At 38.7% G+C, this 22,059-nt stretch overlaps 1 protein-coding gene across 1 annotated transcript in view; it reads left to right on the top strand.

The window, feature by feature from the left end:
* Positions 1-22,059, top strand: part of LOC124556124 (Down syndrome cell adhesion molecule-like protein Dscam2) — a 123,235-nt gene that overhangs the window by 41,573 nt on the left and 59,603 nt on the right. The window contains exons 4-5 of the mRNA XM_047130143.1: positions 8,765-8,863; positions 13,551-13,736. Coding sequence (XP_046986099.1) covers positions 8,765-8,863; positions 13,551-13,736 — 285 coding nt within the window. The remainder of the gene's footprint in view (positions 1-8,764; positions 8,864-13,550; positions 13,737-22,059) is intronic.

Below are 22,059 nucleotides of genomic sequence, written 5' to 3' on the forward strand. Positions count from 1 at the left end.
TCTAGAATGAGATTTTCACTCTGCAGCGGAGTGGTACTGGCAGAAGTAAAGCTGTGAGTACCGGGCGTGAGTCGTGCTTCGGTAGCTCAGTTGGTAGAGCACTTGCCCGCGAAAGGCAAAGGTCCCGAGTTCGAGTCTCGGTCGGGCACACAGTTTTAATCTGCCAGGAAGTTTCATTTGCGGCTCTGTTTCCTTTTCAAGTTATTTTGGTTATTTAGTACCTTTGTTATCTTTATACAGTACTTATTAATATAAAAGCTAAGTGTTGACAAAAAGTTTGTAAAGGCCTCATTTACATTCTTACAGTTTAAAACTTTATTCTCCCAGTCCGTCTCCCTTAAAATGAATCTCAGTTTTTCTATGTTCCTTTCCCATAATGTTCTGAACATTTTCTGTTCCCTTTTATAATGCTCGGTTCTTGTCATTGGAAATTTAATCCAGATCCCACTGTGGTCTGAGATGAGTGGATCTTCAACTCCGTACGAAAATGAATTTCTATCCATGTTGGCGAGAATATTATCTAGGCAAGACTTCTTTTTGTTGGTTGGTCATTAATCAGATAGAAGTTGTATGATTTTAAAATATTACATAATTGGATCTTAGCATTTGACTGGGTTAAGACATCAATATTAATATCCTCTAGATAAATTATAATGAAATGCTTGTATTTCTGTAGATGCTGTGTCAGTTGTTCCCAGTAAGTTATAAATATATTTATGTTTGTGTCTGGGGTTCAGTAGAGTGAGATCAGAATCAGCTTAATTCCTGAGAAAAGGACACCTGCTACTTCAAATGACTGTTCTAAGCAGAAAGTTCCTGGATTCAGTTGCTACCAGATAGACGTGTTACCTGTGAAAACATCAGTGGTGAGTTGATTTTGTGTGTGTATAAAGCGAACAGCATTGAAGGCTGTGATGATGCCTATGAAGAACTGGTAGGCGAGGTCTGTATCCTACTTAGTGGAAACATTATTCAGCAACTACCTAATGGTCTCATATCCTGTGCATATCTACTTGACAGAGCCCATTAAATTATGATGAATGCAGCAAGATCTAATCTCTTTTTGTGAACTGTATGCAAACCACTGCACCTCCATGGATATGGCTGTTACTGACTAAAATCCCCACAATATTAGATCAGCTTCACCTATGGTACTTTAAGTTTGTTTATTTGCATTTTGCATTTTCTCTAATCACAATGCTAGATTAGCTTCACTTATGGTAACTCAAGTTTGATCATTTGTTACTGTGTTTTGCTTCGATCACTGTATTAACTCAAATACACATATGATATCTCCACGTTCATTTACTTGCATTTACTTATTTCCTTGACTACTGTTAGATAAGCTGTATTTATTTATCATACTTCAAGAACATTAACCATGTTTCTCATATTGTCTTAAGAAAACCTGTGTAAATGGATTCCTCACTTGTGGACCATGGGTACTGCTCATGTGTACTCATAAAAGCTTCATGAATGCTGGGGATTACCAAACCGACTTGACTGACACTTTTTGTTCATGGAAACATATGTGGCAACTTACCATTGTAAACGAATTCTGCAAATAATTGTGTCTGTTAACATTCCAACAAAGGAACTGTTGAGTATCTGGACATCTTTCATTACATTGATCCCATGCTTCACCCATCCATTCTATCTCCCATACATAGCAAACCCATGGTATCTGCCCCTTGTGTTCAGTGAGGAATACAGTTACCACACTGATGACCAACTGAAACCCACCCCTACCCCTATGCCCCCAGGCCATTGTGCTGCCATGCCTAAGTGCACTGAGTGACTACTGACATAATGTCACGCCCCCCCCCCCCCCAACCAACCGCATCCCAGGTGACTTCAATGAGCCACAGCCCCTGCCGGACACCTCCTGCAACCTGGCCTATTAACAGCAGCTGCATGACAGCACATTGCACCTGCACCTGGTACTGCCACAACACAAAGGTGAACCCAAGTCCTTTGTACACTGGGACCTCCACACATGTAGCCATGTAATGTTCTGGGTGGACAGTAGTCAGCCCCAACTTCACCCTCATACTCAGGTCCACAACTTGTGCTCAGGCTTGAGGGGAATTCCTTTTCTGTATGTCTCCACAGTGCTGCCACCATGGTATACATTGATTGACTGAAGCCAGCATATATACTCAACCTCCCCTGCCCTTGCAAACCACCATTCATTGAAATCTAGGTGGCACTGAGAGATGAAAAGAGTACTCCAGATGGCAGAGCATATGGACCTGTGGTAAATCACTCAGTAAATTACCATCAGTAAATTGTCTACTATGTGAAAAAGTGTGATAAAAGGTGTCATAACATATGTAGCGACACATAAATGGTATCATTCATGTTGCTTCATGGAAGCAAATCTTAGTAAAAATTCGTGTGATTGCAGAACTGAGTGCAACGGTCCTGAAGCTGCCTTAGAAATGTGTAATGCAAGACTTGAAATAAGTGCAAGACTTGAAATAAGTGTGAGGGAAGAACTACAAAACAACTTAACTAAAGCTAGACAATATGCTGAAATGCTGAAAAGTTTGATTCAGTATGTGGACATAGTGACAGAGACACAAAGCTGTGAACAGGAGTGTGTGTTTATTAGGCCTAAGAAATGTTCCCTCCCTGTGTTAAATACAAATGTTTATCATGTTACAGTAATGAACAGGTACGAGGAATTAAATTCAGACAGTCAAAAGACACAAAAAAATCTCAGTGTGGCAGGTAACTTCTCATACACGTCTATCGACCAAAAAAGTGCCTGTGGCAACTTGTTACCATTACGTCCTGTGACAACAAGGAATGGAAGACAGAAAAAAAACAGTGAAGGAAAAAGAAGAAATTTATGTTCTATCAACGAGTCATGGTAAGGGACTATCTACAATTATGTCCGATATCCAGTCAGACTATAAAGTCACTGGAATTACAAAACCTGTAGCTCCTTTATGAGAAGTGCTGAAAAACTGTGAAACTGCAGTAAGAGATGGTCTGAACTACATAATAATTGGAGGAGATAATGATATGTATAAAAATGAGAGTACCCTTGCTGTAAAAGCATTGAAAGAATCACTAGGAAAAATGACACAAGCGAAAGTATTTGTTGTAAGCATTCCTCACCGACATGACTTAATTGAAAACTCATGTGTAAATAGTGAAATCATTGCAACAAACCAAAAACTCAGTTTTGTGCACACACTCTTCATTGAAGCAACCAGCTCTGTCAGAGAGCATTTTACAAGACATGGACTGCACAGAAATCAGCTAGGCGAGAAAGTGCTGACTAAAGAAATTCTCCAAGCAATAAAAGCAGTAGGGGTAGACAGGCACAAAAAACTAGCACTATCTGCAATAGATTCATTGCTGATGACAAAACAAATGGAGAATCCACCAGCAGCACATGAGAAAGAAAAATCTCTGGCTACATCTCTAGAAGAAATTAGGCCTACATCAGCATCAGAATGGGAACCATCATTGTCACCATTGGCATCATCAGAAGCAGTAGTAGAAAATGCATCAGCTATAGAAGCACCTCCACAAACCGCAGCAGAAGTTACACCAGTAAAAATAACTACAACCCCACCAAAAGGAGGGAAGAGAACTACAGCAGAAGAAGCAGTATCAAGTGTTGTGGGTAAGCAGAAAACAGTGCCTCCTCTCCGTTTACATGGTTTTTTAGTGGAACACAGCAATACGATGAAACCCATAAAATATATACTGTAAAAGATATTATAGCTCCTAACCAAACTGTTCATTCTAAAGACAATAACAATTCTTATTTTAAAATTTGTTACCTGAATATTCAAGGAGCAAAAGACAAAGAATTTATTTTGGACTAGAGAACAAATTTGATATTTTTTGTCTGAGTGAACACTGAGCAACAGAGAGTAACTTACAGCTATCAAATTTGATAACTATAAAATAGCAAATGGTTACGGTAGAAAAATGCATAAAAGGGGTGGCGTGGCATTGTATACTAACCAATCACTCGGCCACTCCGTCAGTATGTTGGATCTAGACTATTTGTGTGATGAACAGAATTTTGAAGCCACTGGTATTGTTAGTGACAATTTTAAGTTAGTGATAATAGCCTTATACAGGTCACCTAAGGGTAACATTAGTGTATTTTTAGAAAAACTGGGAATGCTGTTAGATGTATTTAGAAAGACAAAAGGTTACATTATGACATTGTAATAGGTGGAGGTTTGAATGCAGATTTTGATGTAACAACTGCCAAACATAGTGTCACTGAGCTCAAAAATCTTCTAAGACAGTACAATCTGCACTTTATCAATAATAGACCCACAAGAGATGAAACATGTCTTGACAGTTCTTTGTCAGTTTCAACACTACAGAAGAATCATGTGATGTGACAGTATTCCCATTCTCAGATCACAATTCTGTGTAATTAAATTACATAAGTAGGTTATGTGCTGATAAGAGTAACATTGATAAGTCTGTCTCAAAAATGGTAATCACTAACTCGGTCACAAATGATAAAATTGACAGGTTTTGTAAGTCCCTTACTAACAGAGACTGGTTTGGCCGATGGACCAGTGACACAAATTATAGTCTATGTAAAGATCTGTCAGCAAAACTAACATTTGAAAGGTTTTTCAAAGCATTTTTGACACCATTTAATGACTGCATTCTGATAAAGAAATGCAAAATAGTCGACAAAGGCTCCAAAGGCAAGGGTACAAACAAACAAAACCCATGGTATACTGCACAACTAACAAATCTGAAAAACCAAGTTATGTTGTTGTACAGTATACATAAAAATCTGAAGAATCACCATGCCAGATCAGGCTATGTTCAATGTAGGAATAAGTACAAAAAAGCCATTGTGGGAGCCAAAAGAGTACACAAATTAAGCGGTATTGAGAATTCATGAATAAATGCAAAGCTGCGTGGAAACCAATAAATAATGTTACTAAAGATGAAAGAAATAATAAAGTCAGTATATGCCCTCAGAAATTCAATGATTTCTTTATTAAATCATTACAAGAAGTAGAAAATGCTATCACCAAACCTGTCATTAGCTCATCTGAGATTCTTTCAAAAAATGTCTGTAAACCGCAAGTAAATACAAAGTATATTTACCTTCTCTGAGGTCCCACCTAGTCTCATCCTAAAAATATTTAAACATCTGAAATCATCTGAGAGTGTAGATATATATGACATTTCTTGTAACATTCTAAAAAAAATTAGTAGGTTGTACTGTGTATCCTTTAACATACTGCATAAATAAGATTATATATGAGGGATATTTTCCTGATGAGCTAAAAGTGTCTAGGGTAGTCCCAATATATAAAAAAGGAGATATTGACTCACCTTCAAGTTACAGACCAACTTCCATAGTCCCATCTCTCTCTAAAGTGTTTGAATGTGTAATATACCAACAGTTATCCATGTAATTTGAAAATGCAGGAATAATTAGTGAATCACAGTATGGTTTTAGGGAAACTTATCAACTGTTGATGCTATAGACTCAGTAGTCAAACACATACATCAAGTGTTTGAGGATAAAAGATTTGCTCAAGTTACCTTTTGTGATCTAAGTAAGGCTTTTGACTGTGTAGAGCATAAAATACTCCTAGAAAAAATTGAGTGCTACAGCATTTGAGCTAACAGCCTTAAACTATTAAAATCGTACCTACAGGATCGCAAGCAAGCTGTTTGTGTAGGTAAAGAAACATTCCAGTATTGAATTAGTTAAAATAGGTGTATCACAGGGATCTGTACTGGGGAATTTTATGTTCCTAATAATGATTAATGTTCTGCCCCCATTCACCAACTCCATGACTGTACTATATGCAGATGATACAACTTTCCTTCGTTGTAGTAATGATTTCAGTAGCCTCAAAGCTTGTGTTGCAGAGACAATGACTCAAGCATCCTATTAGCTTAAAGCAAATGGCTTCCTACTGAATGATAACAAAATGCAGCAGATGGTTTTTAGTCCTTCTACTGCAAGTTCTTTGCTTTCTGTATTTTGGGAACTGGTAGTATGGACCAAAACAAGAAAAAAAAGTCCAGTAAACATGTGCTCTAAAATGCATTCCTTAAGAGCTATGAGCACGTGTTCATCTTTGCTACTTTGAAACACAACTCTTCTAACGATCAAGTGCCTGTAACTTTTAAGGTATGCATTTTAGAGCACATGTTTGCTGGACATTTTTTTCAATAGTATTCAGCATCTTTTGTTCAATTGTTTCCATGCTTTACCCATCCATTTTACCCTCCATCCCTAACAAACCCACAGTATCAACCTGTCATATTCAATGAGGAACAAAATTCTCACAATTCTGTTTGATCACACCGCATTTGGATATCTTACACACCAGCATTGGCCATACTTCCAGCACTGACCACACTGTTTTGGCAGTGTGTTTAAAACCAAAGACTTCAGCTGTAGGCATTGTAATTACATGGAATGAGTTCACTGCTACAGCTGACTCAACAGCCTAATGTAAACTTTGTGCAACTTAGGCCTTGCTTACATTCTTCATTTCTCTACGGGGTGTTACAAAAAGGTATGGCCAGACTTTCAGGAAACATTCCTCACACACAAATAAAGAAAAGATGTCATGTGGACATGTGTCCAGAAACGCTTAATTTCCATGTTAGAGCTCATTTTAGTTTTGTCAGTATTTACTGTACTTCCTCGATTCACCACCAGTTGGCCCAATTGAAGGAAGGTAATGTTGACTTCGGTGCTTGTGTTGACATGCGACTCATTGCTCTACAGTACTAGCATCAAGCACATCAGTACGTAGCATCAACAGGTTAGTGTTCATCATGAACGTGGTTTTGCAGTCAGTGCAATGTTTACAAATGCGGAGTCGGCAGATGCCCATTTGATGTATGGATTAGCGTGGGGCAATAGACATGGCGCGGTACGTTTGTATCGAGACAGATTTCCAGAACGAAGGTGTCCCGACAGGAAGACGTTCGAAGCAATTGATCAGCATCTTAGGGAGCATGGAACATTCCAGGCAATGACTCGTGACTGGGGAAGACCTAGAATGACGAGGACACCTGCAATGGATGAGGCAATTCTTCGTGCAATTGATGATAACCCTAATGACAGCGTCAGAGAAGTTGTTGCTGTACAAGGTAACGTTGACCACGTCACTGTATGGAGAGTGCTACAGGAGAACCAGTTGTTTCCATACCATGTACAGCGTGTGTAGGCACTATCAGCAGCTGATTGGCCTCCACGGGTACACTTCTGCGAATGGTTCATCCAGCAATGTGTCAATCTTCATTTCAGTGCAAATGTTCTCTTTACGGATGAGGCTTCATTCCAATGGGATAAAATTGTAAATTTTCGCAATCAACGTGTGGGCTGACGAGAATCCGCACGCAGTTGCGCAATCACTTCATCAACACAGATTTTCTGTGAACGTTTGGGCAGGCATTGTTGGTGATGTCTTGATTGGGCCCCATGTTCCTCCAGCTACGCTCAATGGAGCACGTTATCATGATTTCATACAGGATACTCTACCTGTGCTGCTAGAACATGTGCCTTTACAAGTACAACACAACATGTGGTTCATGCACGATGGAGCACCTGCACATTTCAGTCGAAGTGTTCGTACGCTTCTCAACAACAGATTCGGTGACGGATGGATTGGTAGAAGCGGACCAATTCCATGGCCTCCACACTCTCCTGATCTCAACCCTCTTGACTTTCATTTATGGGGGCATTTGAAAGCTCTTGTCTACGCAACCCCGGTACCAAATGTAAAGACTCTTCATGCTCGTATTGTGGACAGCTTTGATACAATATGCCATTCTCCAGGGCTGCATCAGTGCATCAGGGATTCCATTTGACGGAGGGTGGATGCATGTATCCTCGCTAACAGAGGACATTTTGAACATTTCCTGTAACAAAGTGTTTGAAGTCACACTGGTACGTTCTGTTGCTGCATGTTTCCATTCCATGATTAATGTGATTTGAAGAGAAGTAATAAAATGAGCTCTAACATGGAAAGTAAGCATTTCCAGATACATGTCCACATAACATATTTTCTTTCTTTGTGTGTGAGGAATGTCTCCTGAAAGTTTGGCCATTCCTTTTTGTAACACCCTGTATAATTCTAAGATATCTGTCACAGCTAAAAATGCTGTGCCCACCCACCAAAAACTTGTGTCTTATCTCTGGAAACCATCTCATGCTACAAGGAGGGGATCTTGACACATGGCACATGGAACTTCAGATGGAAGTATTACTTTTGATAAAGACCATACACAGTCTATTAATAAATGTTTGCAAACTTTTCTACGTGATTTGACTCTTGGAGAAAATCTAGGGACAAGCAACAGAATAGCACTGAAAATATGTTTAATAGCACTAAGAACATTTTCTGTTTCCACTCTGCAGGTATTTCCTTCAGATTTCTCAAGCTCAATCAAAGAAAAACAAATATACTTGATTAGCTTTTCATGTTTAGAGAGAGCTGTTGCTCCACACTCATGTAATGATTTAAGAATCTCCAGACCAATTGATAATATGTCCTTTATTTTAGTCTATAGCTGGTTTAGGGTTTATATTTAAGTCATTTTCTATTGGATCTGCAACTGACTTTGTAAATGAATAATATAATAGATATATAATCAACATAGCAACTGGAGTGGCTATTCATTAATAAATATAATTTGGTGACTGATGAGTAGATACACTAGCTGTGAAAGAGGCATTAATAGATAGCTGACAATGTGTAATTAAATTATTTCCTCTCTTTTTTTTCAGTTCCACTAGCACCAACTAATTTGCATGCTTCATCGGCAACTGTTTCAAGCATCACACTAAATTGGCTGCTTTCATCAGATACTGATCATAAGATTCAAGGTGAATACAGTTCCTTGAAAGTAGACTAACAAAATAACTTTATCAGATCTCTATTTTCAGTCTGTTTGGTTGGAACTGGAAATTCTCATAGTTGTGATTGCTGAATAATCATCCTATTTTTAACATTTTTTGTTAATGCAGATGCATATTTTTGTAGTTCTGGTAATTTCAGCTGTCTGACACTTAGTCCTTTTGCCTCAATACCAGACTTGAAAGAGTGAAAGTGTCAGTTCCAAATTGCATGTGGACCAGTGCATCACATTATACAGTACTACTGGAGAGATATAAAAAATCTACTCATCAAGTGATGGCAGGACAAAACATGTAAAAGCTATGGAAATGTGCAAGCTTTCAGGGGTAGTGGCTACTTTTTCTGACAGATGAGCAGAAGGGGTAGGGAGAGGGATAAAGGAAAAGGACTAGTGAGGTTTAGGAAATGAGGAGAGTCACAAAAAAGTCACCCAGCACCCCAGGCCAGCAGGCACTTACAGGGTGGGATGAGAAGGAAAGACTGATTGATTGTTGTGGATTGCACAGGATGACATTTGGCAACATGAGAGCTTACAGGTGGACGATAGGCTAATAATCAAGATAGAGGTTACTGACAAAACATCATGAAAAAGTTTTAAGCATGGGAAGCTAAGTACATTATGTGTGATTGATAGGTGAGGTGGAGGGGATAAGGAAAAGTAGACAGGTCAGAAAATAAGATATGTAGAAGATTAAAATAAAATGAAGAAAAAGAATAATTACTGAAAAGAAATGATGAGACCAAAGAAATTAATGTGTAGTGCGGCAAGGTAGGTGATGAGAACTAAGAAAATATTGTAATGTCTGTTCTCACATGTAGAGCGCTGAGAAACTGGTGTCAGGGGGAAGAATCCAGATGGCACATTGAGGACACAGGCACCAAGGTCATGGCTATTATGTTGTAGAGCATGCTCTGCAATTGTATATTGTGTGATACCAGTGTCCACCCTGTTTCTATTCATGTTCATCCTAACTAATAACTTGGTGGCAATCCTGCTGATGTAGAAGGCCTAACAGCATTTACATTAATAGCTGGTGTATGACGTTTCATTTCACAGATGACACTCACTTTGATAGCATATGTTTTGCCAGTTACAGCACTGGTATAGCTGGTGGTAGGAAGTGCATAGGCCAAGTCTGATAGTGGGGAAGGTTGCAGGAGTAGTAACCATAGTGTAGGGAAATGGGTACAGAAGGAGCTTAGGGGCTGACCAGGATATTGTGGAGATTTGAGGAGGGAGGGTGACAGAAAGTTATTCTAGGAGTGGTGGGCAAAATGTCAAACAGAATGGATCTAATTTCAGGGCATGATTTTAGGAAGACATAGCCTTGTCAAATTAGGTGATTGATACCTTCAAGAACAGAGTAGTACTGAGCGACAAGAGGTGTACTCCTGAGTTGCTTCCATGGAGGGATCAGCAGTACCAGGATTGCATTAATGGCCCAGGAAATCTGCTTTTGCTGCTGATCCCTCCAAAAGAAATCTTATGACTCCTAGTCAGACACTATGCTCCTTCTGCACCCATTTCCCTACACTATGGCTTCTGCTCCTGTGGCTGCCTCTACTGTAAGACTTTCCCTATACACACTCCTATTACCACCTATACCAGCTCCATAAGTGGTAAACACAACTATTAAAGTGAGAGCTACCAGTGAAGTGACATTTCGTGTAATAGTTGTTACGTAAGCACTGTTTGGCCTTCTCCATTGGTATGACTACCACCAAATTATCAGTTAGAAGCAATGGGTATCATCAGAGGGTGTACACTGGCAACTCACAATATACGGTGCAGGTGGGAACTGGCATTACAACATGTCCTTGGCTCTCATCAGCCACCTGGCCTAAATTTTTGTTTGATCTGGACATTTCTTTTCAGTAGCTATTCTTTTTCTTCAGTGCCTCTTAGTTTTCTATATCTTTTATTTTCTGACCTGTCCATTTTTCCCCACTTCCCACCTTACCTACCCACCATAACTAAAGCACTTTGCTTTCTATGCTTAAAACTCTTGCTTGATGTTTTGTCAGTAATACCTGTCTTGCTTATTATCCTATCTTCCACCTTTAGGCCCTCAGGTTTTCAACCACTATGCACTACAGTCCCCAACAATCAATTTTTCCTTCACATCCAATATAGTAAGTCTCTCATGACTTGGGGCTCTGGGTGACTTTTCCATAACTTTCATCATTTTCTAAACCTTGCCAGTCCTTTGCCTTCATCTGTCTTGCTTGCCCTTCAAACCTTCTGATGGAATACGTAACAACTGGTTCCAAAAGCTTGCACATTTCCATAAATTTTATTATCTGTTTTTTCAAGCTGTCACTTAGTGGTTAGATTTTTTATCTATCCAGTTATATTATATTTTCAAATATTTGTAATGTTTGGTGATAATTAACACACTGATGGGATATGCATGTGATTTTAATGCATTTGTAAGTTACAAAATGTATTCTCTTCCTCCATAATATGGGTGAGAAATATTATTTAAATGATTTCCCTGGATATATTAACATAGTTAAGTTTCATTTGCAAACCAGCTGATTTCACACTTTGTAATCCACATTTTATCATGTGTTTAGAGAATATGTATCATGCTGTTCTAACTGGAAATAAATGATGAAAATCTATCTGGGTAACCTCCTAACTACATTGTATTTGTAAAACATTTTGTATGGTGCCATTTCACAGGTCAAAATTGTATATATCTCAAGTTCCCAGTTCCAGGTGCTACACCAACCATACTTGAATACCATTATCACTTTCAAGAGTTCTCATTTGTTGAGTCATTCTAATTCTTTTAACAACTTGCATTTTTGAATGCTTGCTGTATATAATTAGCATGGATTATTGAATCTGGATCAAATAGGGAATGAAGTTGGTAATTTGACTGATATGGTCCTACTGAAGTCTGGATTTATTGTTAAGTAGGAGTGGGAGTGGGAGGGCTAGGCCAAGTTCTGGAGGATCGAGCAATACAGGCTCCAACAAAGAATGTGAGTGGAGCACCTCAGAATAGGCAACTCTCCCAACCCAATACGACCCAAGATACAGAATCACAGTTGGGTGTGGAACATCAGAAACCAATGTCAGCCCTGCAATGATCAGAAATACAGATGTTTCTTGTCTTCCCAAACCTTAAGTCTTAAGAATGTATTTAAAAGGATTTACCAAAATTAGGGTCGCTACACAATGAAACCAACAGCCGGGGCACAATTCTCAATAATGATAGGTTACCAAGCAACAAGACCAGAATACTACAGCTGATAGCTGTAAGCTACCAGGTAAACCTGTTGTGGGTAGGGCTATTAAATGCCCAGAATTATTTTATCTTTTAAATATTAACAGACATAGATAAAGGACTACAACAAGATAACTGCTGAAGCAACAAGTACCAGGTGCTAAGTATTACTGACAACAGTAATACTTAGTCACCAGACCTGCTGTGACCCAGTACATGCGTACATTAAAAATAATGAAGTTTAAACAGCAATATATATATATAAAACTAGAACTATGTTATCTAAATGATTAATGGAAAACCTCATATAAAGATGTTAAACAAATACTAACAAACAGATAGAGGTGCTGGCCAGTGCTTACCTCAGCTCAGTACAGCCGATAGTTACACAAAACAGAACAGAAAATTTATGTTCCTAGCTTTCGGAACTTTGTTCCTTCATCAGGGAGGAGAGATGGGAAAGAAAGGGAAGAAGAGAAAGTGGATTCAGTTACTCACAACCCCGGTTATGAAGCAACAGGGAAAGGTAAACAGGGAGGATAGCAAGGATGCAAGGATGGAGGCATGGTTGTCAGAGGGAAGCCAAAGAGAAGCCAAAGATATTCTACTATAGGTACTGTGCCAGCTTCAAACCAAAGAGGATGCATATAGAAGTAAAGAGGTATACAGTATAAAGATAAACACAACTATGTAGGATGAAAAGATGCGTGAATGGCTAAAGAGGAAAGGGAAAGATGAGAAGACTGAAGAGTAAATGGGAGTGAGGTTGGTTAACGTAGGTTCAGTCCAGGGGGATGGCGGGATGAAAGGATGTATTGGAGTGCAAGATCCCATCTCCGCAGTTCCGAGGGACTGGTGTTGGGTGGGAGAAGCCAAATGGCATGTACGGTGTAGCAGGTTCCTAGGTCCGTAGAATTATGCTACAGTTTAAACCCCCACATCCTCTTTAAGAGTGGGGGGAAGTGGGGGGGGGGGGGGGAGAGGGGAGGTACAATGCATAAGAAAAGAGCAATCATATCACAAGAAGCCAGGAACTTGATAATACAAATGGCAGAACATCATGCCTCCAGGCACATCGCCTCACTGCCCCTCTGGATGAGTCGCAACACAAACCGCAACAAGGCGTGTCTTCCCACCTCAAAACAGCTCACCATACGACACAATCCCACTTGCAAAACGCGGCCATCCACACAGGGCACCTACCACAAATTCCCCGTATGCTATTACATCTTTTCTCTCTCTGAAAGCCGCCAGCAATCACACACTAAGCACCGTGACCCCCTTTGGCAATGCACCAGAGGAAGGAGAGCATGGCTCATTGACCTTTTTGCATTTATTTAGTACAGACGTTTAAGTAATGTTAAAAATAGTTTTTTATTGTGAACAGTAAACTGTGTATTTTTTGTGTAATGTTTTCCAGGCAATTATTTATATTACAAGAGGGAATTTGGAGAATGGGAAAGAATCAAATTAAAGGCAGAGGAGACTGGTTTTACACTTAACCATCTCCAATGTGGCACAAAGTATTACTTTTATCTTGAGGCATTCAGTCAACTTCGGCACAGTGAGCCAACATCTACAATCACTGCATTTACCCAGGGTTCAGGTAAATGATGCTATAATTGCACATCAATATACAAAAATCATTGCACATAGGTTTTAAACTGTAGTTAAGGTATTACAATAGTTGAATTAAATTAAAATGTGAAAGAAATATTATGAAATACAAGGGGCACTCAAATGAAACCAATACAGATGGAAAAACGTAAGTAAATTATTTATTATTTCAAATGTAATTGCCGTATGTGTTCATAAATTTATTATGCTAATTACTTGTTTTCAATGTGTCTCATTTTCATTTTACTGCCCCTTATATTTCGCTTTATCAATGAGACTACTGCAGCTTCAGTTTGTACAACATTTCCCATACAAGATTACAGATTTCTTTCCTTAAACAAATATACAAGATGAAGAAAATATGCTGCACTTGGAGGTCAGCATGCAATTCTTCATCCAAATTACAAGCAGGTCATCATTTTGCCACTTGACAATAGCCACCACATGACAATCAAATCTATTAAACTGCATGCATGTGTCTACCAACTGGACAGTGCACAGTCATAATTGGCCCTGTCAAGTTCGAGTAGGGCAGCATTCCAATGGAGTGCACAAATGATGAAAACATTAATATGCTTTTGGTGCTGTATGCATCCATTAACCAGGCTGCTGATGCTGATGCTGCTGCTCATGCATATACTGCACTGTACTCTTAAGGAAACTATCCCAATAAGAATATTTTTCATTGCCTGGAACAATGGCTTCTGGAAACCAATAATCTTCATCCCAAGTAATGGATAGAGATTGTCCAAGGACTAGACGTACTCCACAAACAGAGAACATGATTCTTGAAACCATTCACCAATCATCTATGTGAAGTACCCGTTATATTGTAGGGCAGTTCCAGATATATCAGACTGGTTGTTGATGTGTTGCACGATGAAGAACTGCATACATATTATTACTCATTAACTCAACACCAGTGGACAAAAGACCACATTTCGTGAATACAGTTTGTGAATGGCTCTTTTGCCAAGTGGAAGATAATGAACATTTTATAAAAATTGTGGTTAGGCAACAGCTGTCATTTCAGAATGCTGGTGCAACACCACACTTTAGAATGAATGTGGGTAACTATTTAAATGAATTGTTTCCAGGGAAATGGATTGGTCATGGAGGTCCAATGTTCTGATCTCTAAATTCCATGGACCTTAATCCACTAGATTTTTATTTATGGGTGTACATGACCTAAAATATCACATGCTTGCTGCTTTTGGCACTGATTGATGCAGGTGTATTGGATAGGACCCAGTAAATTATGATCCAGTGAGTGGTCAAGTTTTTGCAAATGCAAGGCAGTTGCTCTGAACATGTTCTCTAAAACAGGCTGGTCCAAACTGTGCCCCTGGGGCGCTAGCACCCGTGATCGCCCGCGGCCAGTGCCCCAGGCGAATTCGTATATTGTCGCAGTGGCCGAGCTGTGTCGCTTAGCTGGCCATGCAGACCACCCGACCACCCGCCACACCTCTCGACATTATACCATTATAAGACGCAACCACGGGTTTGGATATTTTTCGAGCCATGAAAACTTGTTAGAGTCAATGGGTTTAAAATGGGAACGCCTGACCAGCGTAACAGGGGATGGAGCCCCTGCGCTAGGAGGGATACGAACTGGATTCCTGGGTTATGTCAGGTCAAATGGGCTGAAGTCGGCTGTTCCTTATTCACGGCAGTCCATTGTCTGATATACCAGGAGGCACTTTGTGCGAAGATTGTCAACATAAAAAATGTCATGGACACAGTTCTTCAAACGGTTAATTATCTTCGATCGCATGGACTCACACATCTCCAATTTAAAGAATTTCTGGCTGATGTCGAAGCCGAATACCCGGACATCCCCTACCACACCGAAGTGCGATGGCTGAGCAGAGGAAAGGTGCTTCATCGGTTTTTCTCCTTGAGGGGTGAAGTAAATACCTTTTTGAAATGAAAGGACTGTTTGAAAACAGATATTTGGAGATAAGTGAGCTTCAACCGGGCTTATATATATATATATATATATATATATATATATATATATATATATATATATATATATATATATATATATATATATATATAAAAAAAACAAAGATGAGGTGACTTACCGAACAAAAGCGCTGGCAGGTCGATAGACACACAAAGTCTTTAAATATGTCTGCTTGTGTCTGTATGTGTGGATGGATATGTGCGGGTGTGCGAGTGTATACCTGTCCTTTTTTCCCCCTAAGGTAAGTCTTTCCGCTCCCGGGATTGGAATGACTCCTTACCCTCTCCCTTAAAACCCACTTCCTTTCGTCTTCCCCTTTCCTTCCCTCTTTCCTGATGAGGCAACAGTTTGTTGCGAAAGCTTGAATTTTGTGTGTATGTTTGTGTTTGTTTGTGTGTCTATCGACCTGCCAGCGCTTTTGTTCGGTAAGTCACCTCATCTTTGTTTTTATATATAATTTTTCCCACGTGGAATGTTTCCTTCCATTATATATATATATATATATATATATATATATATTTTTTTTTTTTTTTTTTTTTTTTTTTTTTTTTTTTTTTTTTTGCCGTTTTCCCTTCAGGCAGAGGACATCTCACATGTATTTCAACTAGAGCTGATTGACCTGCAGTGCGATATCCACCTGAAGAACCGCTTTCTTATGTGTAAAACTTGGGATGACTTTTACAGATATCTTCCATGAGAGAAATATCCTCTTTTGCACAAGCACGCAGCCAAATTTCTCTCAATGTTTGGTTCTACGTATATTTGTGAGCGATTTTCCCCTCTTTTAAAGCTTGCTAAAACTAAGAACCATTCATTACTTGGCAATAAAAATTTGACTAATTCTTTGAGGTTAGCAGTCTCACAGAATATTGTACCAAACCTAGACAAAATCATTTCCTTGAAAAAGAAAAACATGTAAAATGTTAATTGGCTTGTTTAACAATGTTGACTGTAAGAATTAAAGAGCTGTGTAACCTTATTTCAATTTTAATAAGTTTTCTAACTTGGTCAGTTAAAATTGTTACGTACAAAACAGCAGACTAAGGATCCGATTTCTTAACTCTGAAGAGGGATACAAAAAGCTGTAGCACAAAGTATAACAAAAAATATTTACTTGTAACTACTAACAGTAAGAATGAAACACTATATCCCTTACATGAAACTAATTCTAAAATAGAATATTTTGTTTACGTTGGATCAGACCGTGGGACAGTCCAGCTCAGAGCAGTGCAGTGCGGTCTCACTCGCTCTGCAGCTATGCAGCTATCTCTCTCTCTCTCTCTCTCTCTCTCTCTCTCTCTCTCTCTCTCTCTCTCTCTCTCTCTCTCTCGCTCCTATCAGACGGTCGTGGACGGGGTGCTGAACTACACTGCCTTGCGCCTATAGGGCGCGGGTGCGACCGCCGGGTGCAATTCTTGGATGAGCCTGCTCTAAAATGAACTTTGCTCATATGTGAACATATCAGTTCTGTGAAGAGAAGCCTGGATGTCAAATATACAGTATGAAATTATTGTGGATAGCATAATGTACGTTCTAGTGCAGCCTACTTATTGTGTTTTTTGTACCTCAGTGGATACGGATGATGTTACTGTATGCACCACTATTTTCTATTGGCTTTATTTGTGTCATGGATGAAACAAAGTGGTCGTTTATGTCTGTCAGAAGTTCATGTTATGTTTCAATGTTTAAATAATGGTAACAGTAACAGAAAAAAATGTATAAGACACTGCACTGTGAAGATGTAAATTGAATACTATTTGAAGCTTTAACCAAAAAAAAAAAAAAATAATTTGTGTAAACGCAACTCAGACATTGACAAGTCTGTGTATCCATTCCCCACAACATTGCCTCATCTTGCTGAGCTAATGGAACAGCTACAGCACAGGGCAGACTTCATTCTACCTGTTCTTGGCCATGCTATATGCAATTACAGCATTGTCAGAACTTCATTTTTTAAACCACATTTCTATTAAACCTATTAGCAGAAATATGTATTACTAGATACACTTTTGTCTTGAACTGGGATGATGATTTGCGTGCTGATCACTGAGAGCAGCATTTTCTCTTCACATTATGTGTCTGTGGCCCCTTAGCTTCATGATAATGCACAATTAATTATTTTAACTGTGTTTTGGTAACTACTTAGTTTCTCCTCTTTTTAACTTTTATTTTGAAAATTAGAGTTTATTTAATAGTTTCTGTTTCAAGTTTGAAGGCGTGAAAATGTTTGTCACTAAAATCCTCTGATGTTATTCAAATCAAGTTCTTGTTGGGTATTCAGCTAGATCAAACTGTCATCTGCACACAATATTTCCATGGTCCACTTGGCTACCAGATGAGAAAAGCTAATCTGCTCTCGCTGATAACTGATTCAAACCATGAATGACAGGATCTTTAAATGCAGCAAAAACACAAAAGCATATGTGCTAAGGTAATGCACAAGTGCTTAATCATTGCTGCTGCCTCATGGCACAAGTGAAGCGAAATGTAGTGTGAGGAGGGCTATGCAAGAGGCATTCAATGAATTCGAAAGTAAAGTTCTATGTACTGACTTGGCAGAAAATCCCAAGAAATTTTGGTCTTATGTCAAAGAGGTAGGTGGACCAAAACAAGATGTCCAGACACTCTGTGACCAAAATGATACTGAAACAGAGGATGACAGACTAAAGGCCAATATCCTAAATGTCTTTTTCCAAAGCTGTTTCACAGAGGAAGACTGCACTGTAGTTCCTTCTCTAGATTGTCGCACAGATGAAAAAATGGTAGATATCAAAATAAATGACAGAGGGATATAAAAACAATTAAAATCACTCAAAAGAGGAAAGGCTGCTGGACCTGATGGGACACCAGTTCAATTTTACACAGAGTATGCGAAGGAACTTGCCCCCCTTCTTGCAGTGGTGTACTGTAGGTGTCTAGAAGAGCATAGCATTCCAAAGGATTGGAAAGGGGCACAGGTCATCCCCATTTTCAAGAAGGGACGTCGAACAGATGTGCAGAACTATAGACCTATATCTCTAACATCGATCAGTTGTAGAATTTTGGAACATGTATTATGTTCGAGTAAAATGACTTTTCTGGAGACTAGAAATCTACTCTGTAGGAATCAGCATGGGTTTTGAACAAAACAATCGTGTGAAACCCAGCTTGCATTATTTGTCCGCAAGACTCAGAGGGCCATAGATATGGGTTCCCAGGTAGATGCCATGTTTCTTGACATCTGCAAGGCATTCGATACAGTTCCCCACAGTTGTTTAATGAACAAAGTAAGAGCATGTGGACTATCAGACTAGTTGTGTTACTGGATTGAAGAGTTACTAGATAACAGAACACAGCATGTCATTCTCAATGGAGAGAAGTCTTCCAAAGTAAGAGTGATTTCAGGTATGCCGCAGGGGCATGTTGTAGGACCGTTGCTATTCACAATATATATAAATGACCTTGTGGCTAACATCGGAAGTTCACTGAGGCTTTTTGCAGATGATGCTGTAGTATATCGAGAGGTTGTAACAACGGAAAATTGTACTTAAATGCAGGAGGATTTGCAATGAATTGACACATGGTGCAGGGTATGGCCATTGAATCAATGTAGACAAGTGTAATGTGCTGAGAACACATAGAAAGAAAGATCCTTTATCATTTAGCTACAATATAGCAGGTTAGCAATTGGAAGCAGTTAATTCCATAAATTATCTGGGAGTAGGCATTAGGAGTGATTTAAAATGGAATGATCATATAAAGTTGATCGTTGGTAAAGCAGATGCCAGACTGAGATTCATTGGAAGAATCCTAAGGAAATGCAATCCAAAAACAAAGGAAGTAGGTTACAGTACACTTGTTTGCCCACTGCATGAATATTGCTCACCAGTGTAGGATCCATACCCTAGAGCAGCACGCTTCATTATAGGATCCATTTTGTAATCACAAAAGTGTTACGGAGATGATCGATAAACTGCAGTGGAAGACTCTGCAGGAGAGATGCTCATTAGCTCGGCACGGGCTTTTGTTGAAGTTTTGTAAACATACCTTCACCGAGGAGTCAAGCAGTATATTGCTCCCTCCTACATATATTTCGCGAAGAGACCAAGAGGATGAAATCAGAGAGATTACAGCCCACACAGAGGCATACCAACAATCTTTCTTTCCACGAACAATACGAGACTGGAATAGAAGGGAGAACCGATAGAGGTACTCAAAGTACCCTATGCCACACACCTTCAGGTGGCTTGTGGAGCATGGATGTAGATGTAGATGTAGATGTAGAAGAAGAGTTACAGCACATTCAGTGGTGAATACTGTCAACGAAAGATATAATGTTAAAAATTTTCCACTCATAGCTGGTCAATTCAGATGCTGTTGTTTCTCCATATCTGATAAAACAGGATTCCAAATTTTACTTAGCCGGTGTCCATTATCATAGTTATCTGTTAGTCTGATTTCGACAGATTCTTTTAAAACACAATCCCAGTAATGCAAGGCTTTTGCAACCACTTGTGTCTCACTGTACAGCATCCTTTTGATTGATTGATTGATTTCTTTATTAATCCATGTAACAATTTACATTGTGTGGATTTCGTCAGCAACATCATATACAATACAATATACCTACAATTATACACATAAAATTAGTATTTACACACATTTTTGAGGTATCTTAAATTAGTTTTATATCCTTGTGTAATTTGTAATTTTCTTATAGTACTGTACAATTTTTGATTACATATCATAATTATTTCCTCATGTATTACAATGCAGGCTACTTTAATTACACTACATGTTTTAATTCAGATAGTCCGTTACTGCGTAATAACTTTTATTCAATAAAAAAAATTTTAGTTTTGTTTTGAACTGTCCGATTGTGTCAATATCTCTTATTTTTTGGGGTAATTTATTATATAATTTAACAGCATTGTACAACAAACTCTGCTGAGTTTTAACTTTATTTTTCCTCTCTAGATGCAGATTGAATTGGTTTCTAGTTTCATAGCTGTGTACTAATGAATTTTTCATATAGCAGTCAATATTTTTTTTTACATACATAACACTTTGAAAAATGTATTCACAGGGGACAGTTAGGATTTCCAGCTTTTGGAAATGTTCAAGGCAGTGAGCCCTACTGCCACTCTTGGTTATTATACGAATTGCTCTTTTTTGTAATTTGAAAACTATTTGTACGTCCCTCTGTAAAAGAGTGTTCAGCCACCACAGATTTGTGGGTTGCAATAATTACATATGGTGATGGTGTTCAACACTTCTGCCACTGATGGCATGAATAATTTGGTAAATCTGTATTTAACCATGTAAGTGTGGTAAAATATACATTGACCAAATTGTTTCTACCATCAGTGACAGATGTGTTGAACATCATTGCCATATGTGATTATTAGAACCTGACAAATCTGCAGTGGAGAACACTGTCTTACAGAGGGGTGTAGGATGCTATACAGTGAGACACAAGTGGTTGCAAATGCCTTGCTTTACTGGAGTTGTGTTTTAAAAGAATCTGTCAAAATCAGACTAACAGATAATATTAACTGTGGTAAAGGATACAACTAAGTAAAGCTTGGAATCCTATTTTATCAAATATGAAGAAACAACAACATCTGAATTGGCTAGTTATGAGTAACAACTTTTAAAGATATATCTTTTTTGACAGTATTCACCATTTGAGAGGCTGCAACTCTTCTTGTTCCAGGGGGCAGCAGCAAAAATTAAGCACTTGTGCATTACCTTATCACATATGCTTTCGTAGATTCACTGCATTTAAAAGTTCTGTCATTTACAGTTTGAATCAGTTATCGGCAAAAGTGACTTAGCTTTTCTCATCTGATCATGGCAGCCAGGTGGACCATGGAAATATTGTACACAGATGACAGATTGATCCGGCTGAAGACCCGACAAGAATTTCATCTGTTAATAAACCAGGAAAGTCTGCATAGTCACTCTGATCATTTAGCTTAATGTATCAGATGTCAATAACTGTATTGATAACCTGTAAGTTATAATGATGGATATATGTTTTTAATAGCGTGTTGCATAGATCGTATTCAGTGTTAACATTACAGTCTCAGAAAAAGTGAATATGAAATGTGCTAAAAAATTAAAGATTCCTCCTCTTGAAGAATGCTATGCTGCCATCAGGTTAAATATATGTTTCCAGTGGGAAGCGGTGAATTAGCAGTGTCCATTTCCCACAGATTCTTGTGGAGTGATTTCTAATTTCATCAAAAATAGAACATTTTCTTCATCACAGTTCTCCCTCTTCCAGGCACCTTCCACTGAAGAAAATTTCTACTTTCACCAGAATTTGAACAGTTAACTCAGTTACTTGTGAATCCAAGAT

This window comes from Schistocerca americana, chromosome X (genome assembly GCF_021461395.2).
Source record: "Schistocerca americana isolate TAMUIC-IGC-003095 chromosome X, iqSchAmer2.1, whole genome shotgun sequence".
Taxonomy (NCBI): domain Eukaryota; kingdom Metazoa; phylum Arthropoda; class Insecta; order Orthoptera; family Acrididae; genus Schistocerca; species Schistocerca americana.